Source organism: Colias croceus, chromosome 18, assembly GCF_905220415.1.
Source record: "Colias croceus chromosome 18, ilColCroc2.1".
NCBI classification, from domain to species: domain Eukaryota; kingdom Metazoa; phylum Arthropoda; class Insecta; order Lepidoptera; family Pieridae; genus Colias; species Colias croceus.
The window spans coordinates 10,146,249-10,160,000 of NC_059554.1; the positions used below are offsets into that span (position 1 = coordinate 10,146,249).

The window sequence follows — 13,752 nt, forward strand, 5'->3', positions numbered from 1 at the left end:
TCAGCTGGTAAAGAAGCAAAATATACAATTCTTGCAGTTTCTATGTCAGTTAACTGTCGAATCTTTCTGCCAGCGTAACCAGCAGAGCTGAGTTTGATCCTAAGGATCCTCAGGTATCGATTTTGAACGAAATCTGTCAATTAACAAAGAATTTCAAAATGGCGCCGAATTTTTTAAATTTCGGTACCATTTTCCTGTTTTGTGATCCCAGGGAGTCTCAGATATCGATTTTGAACGAAATCGGTACAATAACAGAAAATTTCAAAATGACGTTGTCTTTTTTTCAATTTAGGTAACAGTTTCCTGTTTTGTGATCCTAAGGATCCTCAGATATCGATTTTGAACGAAATCGGTACAATAACAAAGAATTTCAAAATGGCGCTGACTTTTTAAAATTTTGGTACCAGTTTCCTGTTTTGCGATCCCAGGGAGCCTCAGATATCGATTTTGAACGAAATCGGTACAATAACAGAAAATTTCAAAATGGCGTTGACTTTTTCAAATTTTTGTAACAGTTTCCTGTTTTGCGATCCCAGGGAGCCTCAGATATCGATTTTGAACGAAATCGGTACAATAACAGAAAATTTCAAAATGGCGTTGACTTTTTTTCAATTTTGGTAACAGTTTCCTGTTTTGTGATCCTAAGGATCCTCAGATATCGATTTTGAACGAAATCGGTACAATAACAAAGAATTTCAAAATGGCGCTGACTTTTTAAAATTTTGGTACCAGTTTCCTGTTTTGCGATCCCAGGGAGCCTCAGATATCGATTTTGAACGAAATCGGTACAATAACAGAAAATTTCAAAATGGCGTTGACTTTTTCAAATTTTTGTAACAGTTTCCTGTTTTGCGATCCTAGAGATCCTCAGATATCGATTTGGAACGAAATCGGTACAAAAACAAAAAAAATCAAAATGGCGTTGACTTTTTTAAATTTTGGTAACAGTTTCCTGTTTTGTGATCCTAAGGATCCTGAGATATCGATTTTGTACGAAATCGGTACAATTAAAAAAAAATTATACTGCGTCCATAGATAACAGGTATACCTGTTATACGGACGCAGTATAATTTTTTTAACAAAACGAGCCCAAACTCGGCACACCTAGCTCCACTCGTCTATGAGTTCCAGTACCAGTCTTCGAAGTACACTTTGGCAAGTACTTGTTTACCAAACAATCACTGTCCAATGAAATTAGATAAATGGTATCTACTTTTGTGACCATTCAACGTTACAAACTTTACAAATCAAAGTAAAGTTAAAAAAAACATAGCAATAAAAATAAGCTCAATTATCAAGTCGTGTCAGTTTACTCATAATTTCGCCGCTTCGCGCATTTCGATGTGTGTGTGAGCCGTGCACGTGTAGTAGTAAGACTCAATATCTAAAATTGATGCGCGTCAATTTGTAAATACGTCCGCGCAGCGAGCCTGCGCGTGTCTCCCACTTCCCCTTCCCCTTCACCCCCGCGATTCTAGATTTATTTTTATAAAAATAAGTACAACAATCGATTTACCGATGAAATGTGACACTGGATTTCAATTCTGTGTTTTTGTTAGTATCGTTCTTGCAAGATCGAATTGCTCATTTCACCATGTTTATTCGTAAATATGAAAAAATCCATAGAGAAGAGCACTACGATAGCACTCAACCACGACTACGAGCGCTCGCGGCGGGAACGCGACGTCGTGTTGTTCCCACCTGTGCCTACTGTTCCCACTTCGTTGTTCACACTCTATACTCTATAGGTTGTATATATTATGTTCTAAGATTCCTGCGGTTCATTCACTTGCTCAGTTCAATAAGCACAATTTAATTTTATTGCACGAATTTTTCAATGTCGATTCCTACCTTGATTCCCACAGTTGATTCCTACCAAAATAGCTCTCCAAATAGCTGTCAAGTACAAACTGTCAAGTGTCAGTTGTTTGATGTTTCATGTCAGTTGTCACATTTATCTAAATACAACCTATGATGTACGGATACCAATTATTTCTTTAATTAATTTTTTGTGTAATATAGGTACTGTCAAGAAATAAATACTTACCAATATAGAGTGTAGACCGAGAAATACACGTATGAATTCTCGATACTATTATTTAGAATTGGACGTGGATAAATTGTAAGTAAACATCATTTTCTATAAGTCCACTTTTCTGTTTTTATCACACAAAACGTTATTTTCGGAGTATTATTGTTGAATTAAGAATTTAGTCTTAATACTTTGTACATGTGGTTTAAATATTGATAATTTTTCATATTCAGTTATAATATAAACTGAACATTATAACCTCTTGAGGCCTAGCTATGAGCAATATAAATGTATCGGTAACTTGTATAGTTATTAATATAACATTTTGTATCTCTCGGTTATAATTATGTACATATTTTTTATGCTCAAGACTGCAAGGTTGTTATAATATGATGTTAATAGTATGCAATATTTTGCAGAGGGAACGCTGAGCAACCAGCACTAGCAGCACAGAGCTTGCTGCAACACGTGGGACGAGAGCTGTTCGGGGAAGTGGGCGTCCCCCACGCAGACATACTGCGAGCAGACGGCTCCCGGGTGCTTGTGCGAGTGCAGTCCCAGTCGCTGAGGAAGTTCCGAGCGGCCATAGCTCTGTCACCTCAGAGAATACACGTCTGCAACCAAGCACCTTCTCTGCAGGCATTAATTTGATTCCATGTATGTTGCAGTGGAGGAAAGTTTTTAGAATTAGAAAACTTTCTTAGATTGATACATTAGCCTGAGTTGGTTATGTTCATTTTTATTGTTGTTCTTTATAGTTTGGGTTATAATAAATGTGGATGAATAACAACAATATGTTTTACATTTAGCAATTTTTTTTATATAAATCTGCAACGAAAACTACTAGATTTCTATGTATAGGTTTGCTTTCATATTTCATATTATTGCACAATTACTGATTCTGCAATATGTTACTCATTCCCTATATCTGCCCATAGGTGTACTCTAGAATATCAATGTACTTGTGGTCTTTTAAATTAAGAATACAATATTATGTCTGCAATTCTGTTTATCATTTCAGCCATATAAAGATAGAGAAATGGATTCCATTATATTTTAATATAATATGGATGAATATTATTTTCATAGTTTCCATGAGTTATTTACACTATGTTTAGCATAATTCTTCCTCATGTTCCTCTAAATGTAGTCAATGTGACCAAGTGCAAGTACATGCATAGTTTGGTTGGGTCGCGCAGGTCGGGGACGCAGGTGGAGAGCGCGGGCGGGGCGGGCGGGGCGGGGGGAGCGGACGGCGCGGGGCGCACGGTGTGGCGCAGCGGCGCGCACACGGTGGTGCTGGGCGCGCGCGAGGAGCTGGCGCGGCCGAGCGCGGTGGCGCTGGCGCCGCCCGAGCCCGCGCCCGGCCTCATCCTGCCCGACGGCTCCATCAACTGGGGCTGCCCCTGCCTCGGTGGCATGGCCACCGGCCCCTGCGGCCCGCAGTTCCGCGACGCCTTCTCCTGCTTCCACTACAGGTCCGATCCCGATTATCCCACGAGATGCTCCAATGTTTCGAATATATGAGAGAGAGAGAGAGAGTCGTTACCCCTCCAAAGATTGGCAATTTCTTATTAATTTGTTTTTATTTAAATTACCAATAAATTAAAAATAGATTACTTCTGCCTTAACATTATAAAAATAATGAACGATTATGTTCCCGTGGGAATTCCGGGATAAAACCTATCCTATGTGTTTAGTTACCTTCTATGTGTGTGCTAAATTTCATTGTAATCGGTTTAGTAGTATTTGCGTGAAAGAGTAACAAACACACACATACACATCATCAAACTTTCGCATTTTATAATATAAGTAGGATTAGTAGGATAGGTAGTTTTTTTTAAACTAGGATGTGATTTTATTAATTTCTGATTTGTCTAGTGTCCTAAGTTACGAAAATAATATGAAAAAATGTTTCTCGAACCTATTTCGACCGCATTTTTCGCCTCAATTATGTTAATCGTTTTCTGGAACGTCCCTACAAATTTGTCGCTTTTCAGTGAGGCGGAACCGAAGGGCAGCGACTGCTACGAAAAGTTCAGCGTGATGCAGGAATGCATGTCGCAGTTCCCCGAGCTGTACGGCAAGGACGACGACGACGACGAGCTCGCCGCCGCCATGGAGCAGGCCGGCGACGGGGCCCCCCCTCCCGCCGCGCCCACTGACACCGCCGCCCCCGCCTAGTTCTAATAGCTGTAGTCATATTATGTAGCCAAATAAAACAATTATATCTACATATTATATCGTCGTATTATTTACTAGCCTCCGCCCGCGGTTTCTCTCGCGAGGCCTTCAAAATACAAACTTGTCTTCAGCCCTGGTCTGATTATCTTTATCGAAAATTTACTTTAGCACATTGAAAACAAGAAACACATTCCAATGACTGGTGATTTCAGTTTCAGAATATATTATTTCTCTGCTATGGAACCACAAAATATGTAGCTATACTCAGCATTGCCGATATTATGTATCTTGAAAAATGAACTTTATGAGGTTACACTACGTCACATATTTAAATACCTGATATGCTATGGTACAGTATAACACTGTCTTTCTACCACTTGTGGTAGGATATTTATTTTTGTAAAACGACCACTTGTGGCAGGATTGACACTTCCTTATTAGCTGGGTCCACACCGGACGATCCCGCGATCCGCGATCCAGGATCGCGGAGCATGGATCGTTGATCGTGTTAGGCCGATCCACTTTAAAAACTTGCGATCCCAAACATGCGCTCCAAGCGATCCTAAGGCGATCCGTGATTCAGCCAGTCTAACTCTTGTACAATATGGAGTCACACGTACAACGGCGGCATCTTGCCGTTGCAGCAGTAATTTTTATTATATGTACTTTTATTATGTTTGCGCAAAAAATCAAGAAAAAGAAATCGACGGTTTTGGGTAAAACAATTTTACAAAAATCGATTGGCATCTGGGACTTAGCTGTACGCAGCGAGTTTCAGATGAAGTTGAACACAATTTTGCAAGAATGAATGCTAATCAATTTCAGATATTCGACTTTCTGAGATGTACATGGTGAGGTGGATCGCGCGAACCAACACAAACGTCCACAACGCGCGCATCACGCAATTGAGGCACCTTTGAAGCGGGCACAAAAACCGACTATTAGGTTAGGTTAGGTAAGGTTAGGTTAGGTTTGGGGTTTTTTTTTTTAAAAAAAGCACCCGCCATCGCAGGGTGTTGTCTGCTTTTTCTCTAGAGTATAGTCTAGAGACATTTATTTTCTTTAATCAAATAAAAACACAATATTATTTATTAACAATTAGGGCCTTAATTAAATATAATTAATATTACAATTACAACTTCGCAATACAAAAATAAATAAATACAAATTAACAATGTCCAATAAAAATTTAAATTGATTACAATATAAAATGATAAAAAGTCACATTTGAAACATAAAATTTCAAATTCAGGTAAACAGGTTAGGTTAGGTTAGGTTAGGTTAGGTTAGGTTTTTTTTTTTTTTTTTTTTTTTTTAAAGCACCCGCCATCTCAGGGTGTTGTGTGCTTGTCTCTGGAATATAGTCCAGAGGTATTTGTTTGCCTTTTAATCAAATAAAAACAATATTATTTATTTACAATTTGGGCCTTAATTAAATACAATTAAAATTACAATTACAAATTTGCAATACAAAATTAAATAAATACAAATTAACAATGTCCAATAAAAATTTCAATTGATTATAATAAACAATAATAAAAAGTCACATTTGAAACATAAAATTGCAAATTCAATATTACATTTAAAACTTACACTAATAAAAACATTACAATAAAAATACAATTGAAACAGTACGGCACAACAATAAAACTTAACCCTAACATCACAGCTTATCACAGTTTCGTTTGTTTACCACTCAAATCGGACACTCGAGCAACAGGTGAGAAACCGTCTCGTCGACTCCGGGCTGACACAGGCACGATGGATTCTCCTTCAGCTTGAATCTGTTCAAGTAGAAGGCGAATCCACCGTGTCCAGTCAGTACTTGTGTGGTGTGGTGTGTGATGTCTATTTTCCGTACTATTTTGTATGCAGCAGCAGCGCTTGGGAAAAAGAGCTTTGTGCCTCCAGCCGTCTCCCCCACATCGTATCTCCCGTCCCATTTGCCAATCGTATCCTGTCTCAAGATACGTTTGACGAATGAAACAGGACACAGATCGTAGTCGGGTTTCCTCTTCGACCCCAGAGCGGCCTCCTTGGCTAACTGGTCCACTCTTTCGTTCCCCCTTAGCCCTGCGTGCGCCTTGATCCAAAACAGAGCGACCTCCCGCCTCTGCAAAGCAGCTTTTCGGAGGGCCGCCCTTGTTTGCACAGCAAGGGGGTGGGGGGAACCGAGTGTGACTGCCTGGAGGGCCGATCTGGAGTCGCTGAAGATGCCGACCTTCGACACTCCACTCTTGCAGGCTCTATCTACTGCTCTTTGGAGCGCTAGAAGTTCGGCCTGGTAGACGGTGCAATACGGCGGCAAAGCAAGCTTGACGGCTTTCGTCTCGGCCTCCCCCTCCCATACGGAAAGGGCGGCTCCGACTCGACCCTCAATCTTGCTGCCGTCCGTGTAGATCCTATGTACGTGGCAATTAGCCACGTCGGAATACGAGTCCTCGTCCACCAGCCCGAACCCCAGCCCTTCCTGCTCTGCCGGATGTGGGTCCTCAATCGCCGGAGCCATTCTTTCCACCTCCCTGTCTCCCAACGCTGGGTGCGACACCCCCTTCTTGATCCCATATAATCTCGAAACTTCGAGTATTCTGAGGTCAAGGGACTCCCCCTTGACGGTGTTCAGCCTTTTTTGGACCCCCATCTTGGTTAGGTTAGGTTAGGTAAGGTTAGGTTAGGTTAGGTTAGGTTAGGTTAGGTTAGGTTAGGTTAGGTTAGGTTAGGTTAGGTTAGGTTAGGTTAGGTTAGGTTAGGTTAGGTTAGGTTAGGTTAGGTTAGGTTAGGTTAGGTTAGGTTAGGTTAGGTTAGGTTAGGTTAGGTTAGGTTAGGTTAGGTTAGGTTAGGTTAGGTTAGGTTAGGTTAGGTTAGGTTAGGTTAGGTTAGGTTAGGTTAGGTTAGGTTAGGTTAGGTTAGGTTAGGTTAGGTTAGGTTAGGTTAGGTTAGGTTAGGTTAGGTTAGGTTAGGTTAGGTTAGGTTAGGTTAGGTTAGGTTAGGTTAGGTTAGGTTAGGTTAGGTTAGGTTAGGTTAGGTTAGGTTAGGTTAGGTTAGGTTAGGTTAGGTTAGGTTAGGTTAGGTTAGGTTAGGTTAGGTTAGGTTAGGTTAGGTTAGGTTAGGTTAGGTTAGGTTAGGTTAGGTTAGGTTAGGTTAGGTTAGGTTAGGTTAGGTTAGGTTAGGTTAGGTTAGGTTAGGTTAGGTTAGGTTAGGTTAGGTTAGGTTAGGTTAGGTTAGGTTAGGTTAGGTTAGGTTAGGTTAGGTTAGGTTAGGTTAGGTTAGGTTAGGTTAGGTTAGGTTAGGTTAGGTTAGGTTAGGTTAGGTTAGGTTAGGTTAGGTTAGGTTAGGTTAGGTTAGGTTAGGTTAGGTTAGGTTAGGTTAGGTTAGGTTAGGTTAGGTTAGGTTAGGTTAGGTTAGGTTAGGTTAGGTTAGGTTAGGTTAGGTTAGGTTAGGTTAGGTTAGGTTAGGTTAGGTTAGGTTAGGTTAGGTTAGGTTAGGTTAGGTTAGGTTAGGTTAGGTTAGGTTAGGTTAGGTTAGGTTAGGTTAGGTTAGGTTAGGTTAGGTTAGGTTAGGTTAGGTTAGGTTAGGTTAGGTTAGGTTAGGTTAGGTTAGGTTAGGTTAGGTTAGGTTAGGTTAGGTTAGGTTAGGTTAGGTTAGGTTAGGTTAGGTTAGGTTAGGTTAGGTTAGGTTAGGTTAGGTTAGGTTAGGTTAGGTTAGGTTAGGTTAGGTTAGGTTAGGTTAGGTTAGGTTAGGTTAGGTTAGGTTAGGTTAGGTTAGGTTAGGTTAGGTTAGGTTAGGTTAGGTTAGGTTAGGTTAGGTTAGGTTAGGTTAGGTTAGGTTAGGTTAGGTTAGGTTAGGTTAGGTTAGGTTAGGTTAGGTTAGGTTAGGTTAGGTTAGGTTAGGTTAGGTTAGGTTAGGTTAGGTTAGGTTAGGTTAGGTTAGGTTAGGTTAGGTTAGGTTAGGTTAGGTTAGGTTAGGTTAGGTTAGGTTAGGTTAGGTTAGGTTAGGTTAGGTTAGGTTAGGTTAGGTTAGGTTAGGTTAGGTTAGGTTAGGTTAGGTTAGGTTAGGTTAGGTTAGGTTAGGTTAGGTTAGGTTAGGTTAGGTTAGGTTAGGTTAGGTTAGGTTAGGTTAGGTTAGGTTAGGTTAGGTTAGGTTAGGTTAGGTTAGGTTAGGTTAGGTTAGGTTAGGTTAGGTTAGGTTAGGTTAGGTTAGGTTAGGTTAGGTTAGGTTAGGTTAGGTTAGGTTAGGTTAGGTTAGGTTAGGTTAGGTTAGGTTAGGTTAGGTTAGGTTAGGTTAGGTTAGGTTAGGTTAGGTTAGGTTAGGTTAGGTTAGGTTAGGTTAGGTTAGGTTAGGTTAGGTTAGGTTAGGTTAGGTTAGGTTAGGTTAGGTTAGGTTAGGTTAGGTTAGGTTAGGTTAGGTTAGGTTAGGTTAGGTTAGGTTAGGTTAGGTTAGGTTAGGTTAGGTTAGGTTAGGTTAGGTTAGGTTAGGTTAGGTTAGGTTAGGTTAGGTTAGGTTAGGTTAGGTTAGGTTAGGTTAGGTTAGGTTAGGTTAGGTTAGGTTAGGTTAGGTTAGGTTAGGTTAGGTTAGGTTAGGTTAGGTTAGGTTAGGTTAGGTTAGGTTAGGTTAGGTTAGGTTAGGTTAGGTTAGGTTAGGTTAGGTTAGGTTAGGTTAGGTTAGGTTAGGTTAGGTTAGGTTAGGTTAGGTTAGGTTAGGTTAGGTTAGGTTAGGTTAGGTTAGGTTAGGTTAGGTTAGGTTAGGTTAGGTTAGGTTAGGTTAGGTTAGGTTAGGTTAGGTTAGGTTAGGTTAGGTTAGGTTAGGTTAGGTTAGGTTAGGTTAGGTTAGGTTAGGTTAGGTTAGGTTAGGTTAGGTTAGGTTAGGTTAGGTTAGGTTAGGTTAGGTTAGGTTAGGTTAGGTTAGGTTAGGTTAGGTTAGGTTAGGTTAGGTTAGGTTAGGTTAGGTTAGGTTAGGTTAGGTTAGGTTAGGTTAGGTTAGGTTAGGTTAGGTTAGGTTAGGTTAGGTTAGGTTAGGTTAGGTTAGGTTAGGTTAGGTTAGGTTAGGTTAGGTTAGGTTAGGTTAGGTTAGGTTAGGTTAGGTTAGGTTAGGTTAGGTTAGGTTAGGTTAGGTTAGGTTAGGTTAGGTTAGGTTAGGTTAGGTTAGGTTAGGTTAGGTTAGGTTAGGTTAGGTTAGGTTAGGTTAGGTTAGGTTAGGTTAGGTTAGGTTAGGTTAGGTTAGGTTAGGTTAGGTTAGGTTAGGTTAGGTTAGGTTAGGTTAGGTTAGGTTAGGTTAGGTTAGGTTAGGTTAGGTTAGGTTAGGTTAGGTTAGGTTAGGTTAGGTTAGGTTAGGTTAGGTTAGGTTAGGTTAGGTTAGGTTAGGTTAGGTTAGGTTAGGTTAGGTTAGGTTAGGTTAGGTTAGGTTAGGTTAGGTTAGGTTAGGTTAGGTTAGGTTAGGTTAGGTTAGGTTAGGTTAGGTTAGGTTAGGTTAGGTTAGGTTAGGTTAGGTTAGGTTAGGTTAGGTTAGGTTAGGTTAGGTTAGGTTAGGTTAGGTTAGGTTAGGTTAGGTTAGGTTAGGTTAGGTTAGGTTAGGTTAGGTTAGGTTAGGTTAGGTTAGGTTAGGTTAGGTTAGGTTAGGTTAGGTTAGGTTAGGTTAGGTTAGGTTAGGTTAGGTTAGGTTAGGTTAGGTTAGGTTAGGTTAGGTTAGGTTAGGTTAGGTTAGGTTAGGTTAGGTTAGGTTAGGTTAGGTTAGGTTAGGTTAGGTTAGGTTAGGTTAGGTTAGGTTAGGTTAGGTTAGGTTAGGTTAGGTTAGGTTAGGTTAGGTTAGGTTAGGTTAGGTTAGGTTAGGTTAGGTTAGGTTAGGTTAGGTTAGGTTAGGTTAGGTTAGGTCAGGTTAGGTTAGGTTAGGTTAGGTTAGGTTAGGTTAGGTTAGGTTAGGTTAGGTTAGGTTAGGTTAGGTTAGGTTAGGTTAGGTTAGGTTAGGTTAGGTTAGGTTAGGTTAGGTTAGGTTAGGTTAGGTTAGGTTAGGTTAGGTTAGGTTAGGTTAGGTTAGGTTAGGTTAGGTTAGGTTAGGTTAGGTTAGGTTAGGTTAGGTTAGGTTAGGTTAGGTTAGGTTAGGTTAGGTTAGGTTAGGTTAGGTTAGGTTAGGTTAGGTTAGGTTAGGTTAGGTTAGGTTAGGTTAGGTTAGGTTAGGTTAGGTTAGGTTAGGTTAGGTTAGGTTAGGTTAGGTTAGGTTAGGTTAGGTTAGGTTAGGTTAGGTTAGGTTAGGTTAGGTTAGGTTAGGTTAGGTTAGGTTAGGTTAGGTTAGGTTAGGTTAGGTTAGGTTAGGTTAGGTTAGGTTAGGTTAGGTTAGGTTAGGTTAGGTTAGGTTAGGTTAGGTTAGGTTAGGTTAGGTTAGGTTAGGTTAGGTTAGGTTAGGTTAGGTTAGGTTAGGTTAGGTTAGGTTAGGTTAGGTTAGGTTAGGTTAGGTTAGGTTAGGTTAGGTTAGGTTAGGTTAGGTTAGGTTAGGTTAGGTTAGGTTAGGTTAGGTTAGGTTAGGTTAGGTTAGGTTAGGTTAGGTTAGGTCAGGTTAGGTTAGGTTAGGTTAGGTTAGGTTAGGTTAGGTTAGGTTAGGTTAGGTTAGGTTAGGTTAGGTTAGGTTAGGTTAGGTTAGGTTAGGTTAGGTTAGGTTAGGTTAGGTTAGGTTAGGTTAGGTTAGGTTAGGTTAGGTTAGGTTAGGTTAGGTTAGGTTAGGTTAGGTTAGGTTAGGTTAGGTTAGGTTAGGTTAGGTTAGGTTAGGTTAGGTTAGGTTAGGTTAGGTTAGGTTAGGTTAGGTTAGGTTAGGTTAGGTTAGGTTAGGTTAGGTTAGGTTAGGTTAGGTTAGGTTAGGTTAGGTTAGGTTAGGTTAGGTTAGGTTAGGTTAGGTTAGGTTAGGTTAGGTTAGGTTAGGTTAGGTTAGGTTAGGTTAGGTTAGGTTAGGTTAGGTTAGGTTAGGTTAGGTTAGGTTAGGTTAGGTTAGGTTAGGTTAGGTTAGGTTAGGTTAGGTTAGGTTAGGTTAGGTTAGGTTAGGTTAGGTTAGGTTAGGTTAGGTTAGGTTAGGTTAGGTTAGGTTAGGTTAGGTTAGGTTAGGTTAGGTTAGGTTAGGTTAGGTTAGGTTAGGTTAGGTTAGGTTAGGTTAGGTTAGGTTAGGTTAGGTTAGGTTAGGTTAGGTTAGGTTAGGTTAGGTTAGGTTAGGTTAGGTTAGGTTAGGTTAGGTTAGGTTAGGTTAGGTTAGGTTAGGTTAGGTTAGGTTAGGTTAGGTTAGGTTAGGTTAGGTTAGGTTAGGTTAGGTTAGGTTAGGTTAGGTTAGGTTAGGTTAGGTTAGGTTAGGTTAGGTTAGGTTAGGTTAGGTTAGGTTAGGTTAGGTTAGGTTAGGTTAGGTTAGGTTAGGTTAGGTTAGGTTAGGTTAGGTTAGGTTAGGTTAGGTTAGGTTAGGTTAGGTTAGGTTAGGTTAGGTTAGGTTAGGTTAGGTTAGGTTAGGTTAGGTTAGGTTAGGTTAGGTTAGGTTAGGTTAGGTTAGGTTAGGTTAGGTTAGGTTAGGTTAGGTTAGGTTAGGTTAGGTTAGGTTAGGTTAGGTTAGGTTAGGTTAGGTTAGGTTAGGTTAGGTTAGGTTAGGTTAGGTTAGGTTAGGTTAGGTTAGGTTAGGTTAGGTTAGGTTAGGTTAGGTTAGGTTAGGTTAGGTTAGGTTAGGTTAGGTTAGGTTAGGTTAGGTTAGGTTAGGTTAGGTTAGGTTAGGTTAGGTTAGGTTAGGTTAGGTTAGGTTAGGTTAGGTTAGGTTAGGTTAGGTTAGGTTAGGTTAGGTTAGGTTAGGTTAGGTTAGGTTAGGTTAGGTTAGGTTAGGTTAGGTTAGGTTAGGTTAGGTTAGGTTAGGTTAGGTTAGGTTAGGTTAGGTTAGGTTAGGTTAGGTTAGGTTAGGTTAGGTTAGGTTAGGTTAGGTTAGGTTAGGTTAGGTTAGGTTAGGTTAGGTTAGGTTAGGTTAGGTTAGGTTAGGTTAGGTTAGGTTAGGTTAGGTTAGGTTAGGTTAGGTTAGGTTAGGTTAGGTTAGGTTAGGTTAGGTTAGGTTAGGTTAGGTTAGGTTAGGTTAGGTTAGGTTAGGTTAGGTTAGGTTAGGTTAGGTTAGGTTAGGTTAGGTTAGGTTAGGTTAGGTTAGGTTAGGTTAGGTTAGGTTAGGTTAGGTTAGGTTAGGTTAGGTTAGGTTAGGTTAGGTTAGGTTAGGTTAGGTTAGGTTAGGTTAGGTTAGGTTAGGTTAGGTTAGGTTAGGTTAGGTTAGGTTAGGTTAGGTTAGGTTAGGTTAGGTTAGGTTAGGTTAGGTTAGGTTAGGTTAGGTTAGGTTAGGTTAGGTTAGGTTAGGTTAGGTTAGGTTAGGTTAGGTTAGGTTAGGTTAGGTTAGGTTAGGTTAGGTTAGGTTAGGTTAGGTTAGGTTAGGTTAGGTTAGGTTAGGTTAGGTTAGGTTAGGTTAGGTTAGGTTAGGTTAGGTTAGGTTAGGTTAGGTTAGGTTAGGTTAGGTTAGGTTAGGTTAGGTTAGGTTAGGTTAGGTTAGGTTAGGTTAGGTTAGGTTAGGTTAGGTTAGGTTAGGTTAGGTTAGGTTAGGTTAGGTTAGGTTAGGTTAGGTTAGGTTAGGTTAGGTTAGGTTAGGTTAGGTTAGGTTAGGTTAGGTTAGGTTAGGTTAGGTTAGGTTAGGTTAGGTTAGGTTAGGTTAGGTTAGGTTAGGTTAGGTTAGGTTAGGTTAGGTTAGGTTAGGTTAGGTTAGGTTAGGTTAGGTTAGGTTAGGTTAGGTTAGGTTAGGTTAGGTTAGGTTAGGTTAGGTTAGGTTAGGTTAGGTTAGGTTAGGTTAGGTTAGGTTAGGTTAGGTTAGGTTAGGTTAGGTTAGGTTAGGTTAGGTTAGGTTAGGTTAGGTTAGGTTAGGTTAGGTTAGGTTAGGTTAGGTTAGGTTAGGTTAGGTTAGGTTAGGTTAGGTTAGGTTAGGTTAGGTTAGGTTAGGTTAGGTTAGGTTAGGTTAGGTTAGGTTAGGTTAGGTTAGGTTAGGTTAGGTTAGGTTAGGTTAGGTTAGGTTAGGTTAGGTTAGGTTAGGTTAGGTTAGGTTAGGTTAGGTTAGGTTAGGTTAGGTTAGGTTAGGTTAGGTTAGGTTAGGTTAGGTTAGGTTAGGTTAGGTTAGGTTAGGTTAGGTTAGGTTAGGTTAGGTTAGGTTAGGTTAGGTTAGGTTAGGTTAGGTTAGGTTAGGTTAGGTTAGGTTAGGTTAGGTTAGGTTAGGTTAGGTTAGGTTAGGTTAGGTTAGGTTAGGTTAGGTTAGGTTAGGTTAGGTTAGGTTAGGTTAGGTTAGGTTAGGTTAGGTTAGGTTAGGTTAGGTTAGGTTAGGTTAGGTTAGGTTAGGTTAGGTTAGGTTAGGTTAGGTTAGGTTAGGTTAGGTTAGGTTAGGTTAGGTTAGGTTAGGTTAGGTTAGGTTAGGTTAGGTTAGGTTAGGTTAGGTTAGGTTAGGTTAGGTTAGGTTAGGTTAGGTTAGGTTAGGTTAGGTTAGGTTAGGTTAGGTTAGGTTAGGTTAGG

General features: G+C 40.3%; 1 protein-coding gene and 1 long non-coding RNA gene across 2 annotated transcripts; both read left to right on the forward strand.

The window, feature by feature from the left end:
- The first annotated feature begins 1,933 nt into the window (after positions 1-1,933).
- On the forward strand, positions 1,934-3,271 carry LOC123699811. The gene is made up of 3 exons (XR_006752569.1): positions 1,934-2,122; positions 2,452-2,689; positions 3,232-3,271. It is a non-coding gene; the product is annotated as an uncharacterized LOC123699811 (long non-coding RNA).
- Positions 3,272-4,273, forward strand: LOC123699933 (mitochondrial intermembrane space import and assembly protein 40; the record flags this gene model as incomplete). Its single annotated transcript, XM_045646982.1, has 2 exons — positions 3,272-3,510; positions 4,033-4,273. Coding segments are annotated over 2 exons (423 nt in total), but the record flags the coding sequence as incomplete, so codon positions are not given.
- Between the last annotated feature and the right edge of the window lie 9,479 nt (positions 4,274-13,752).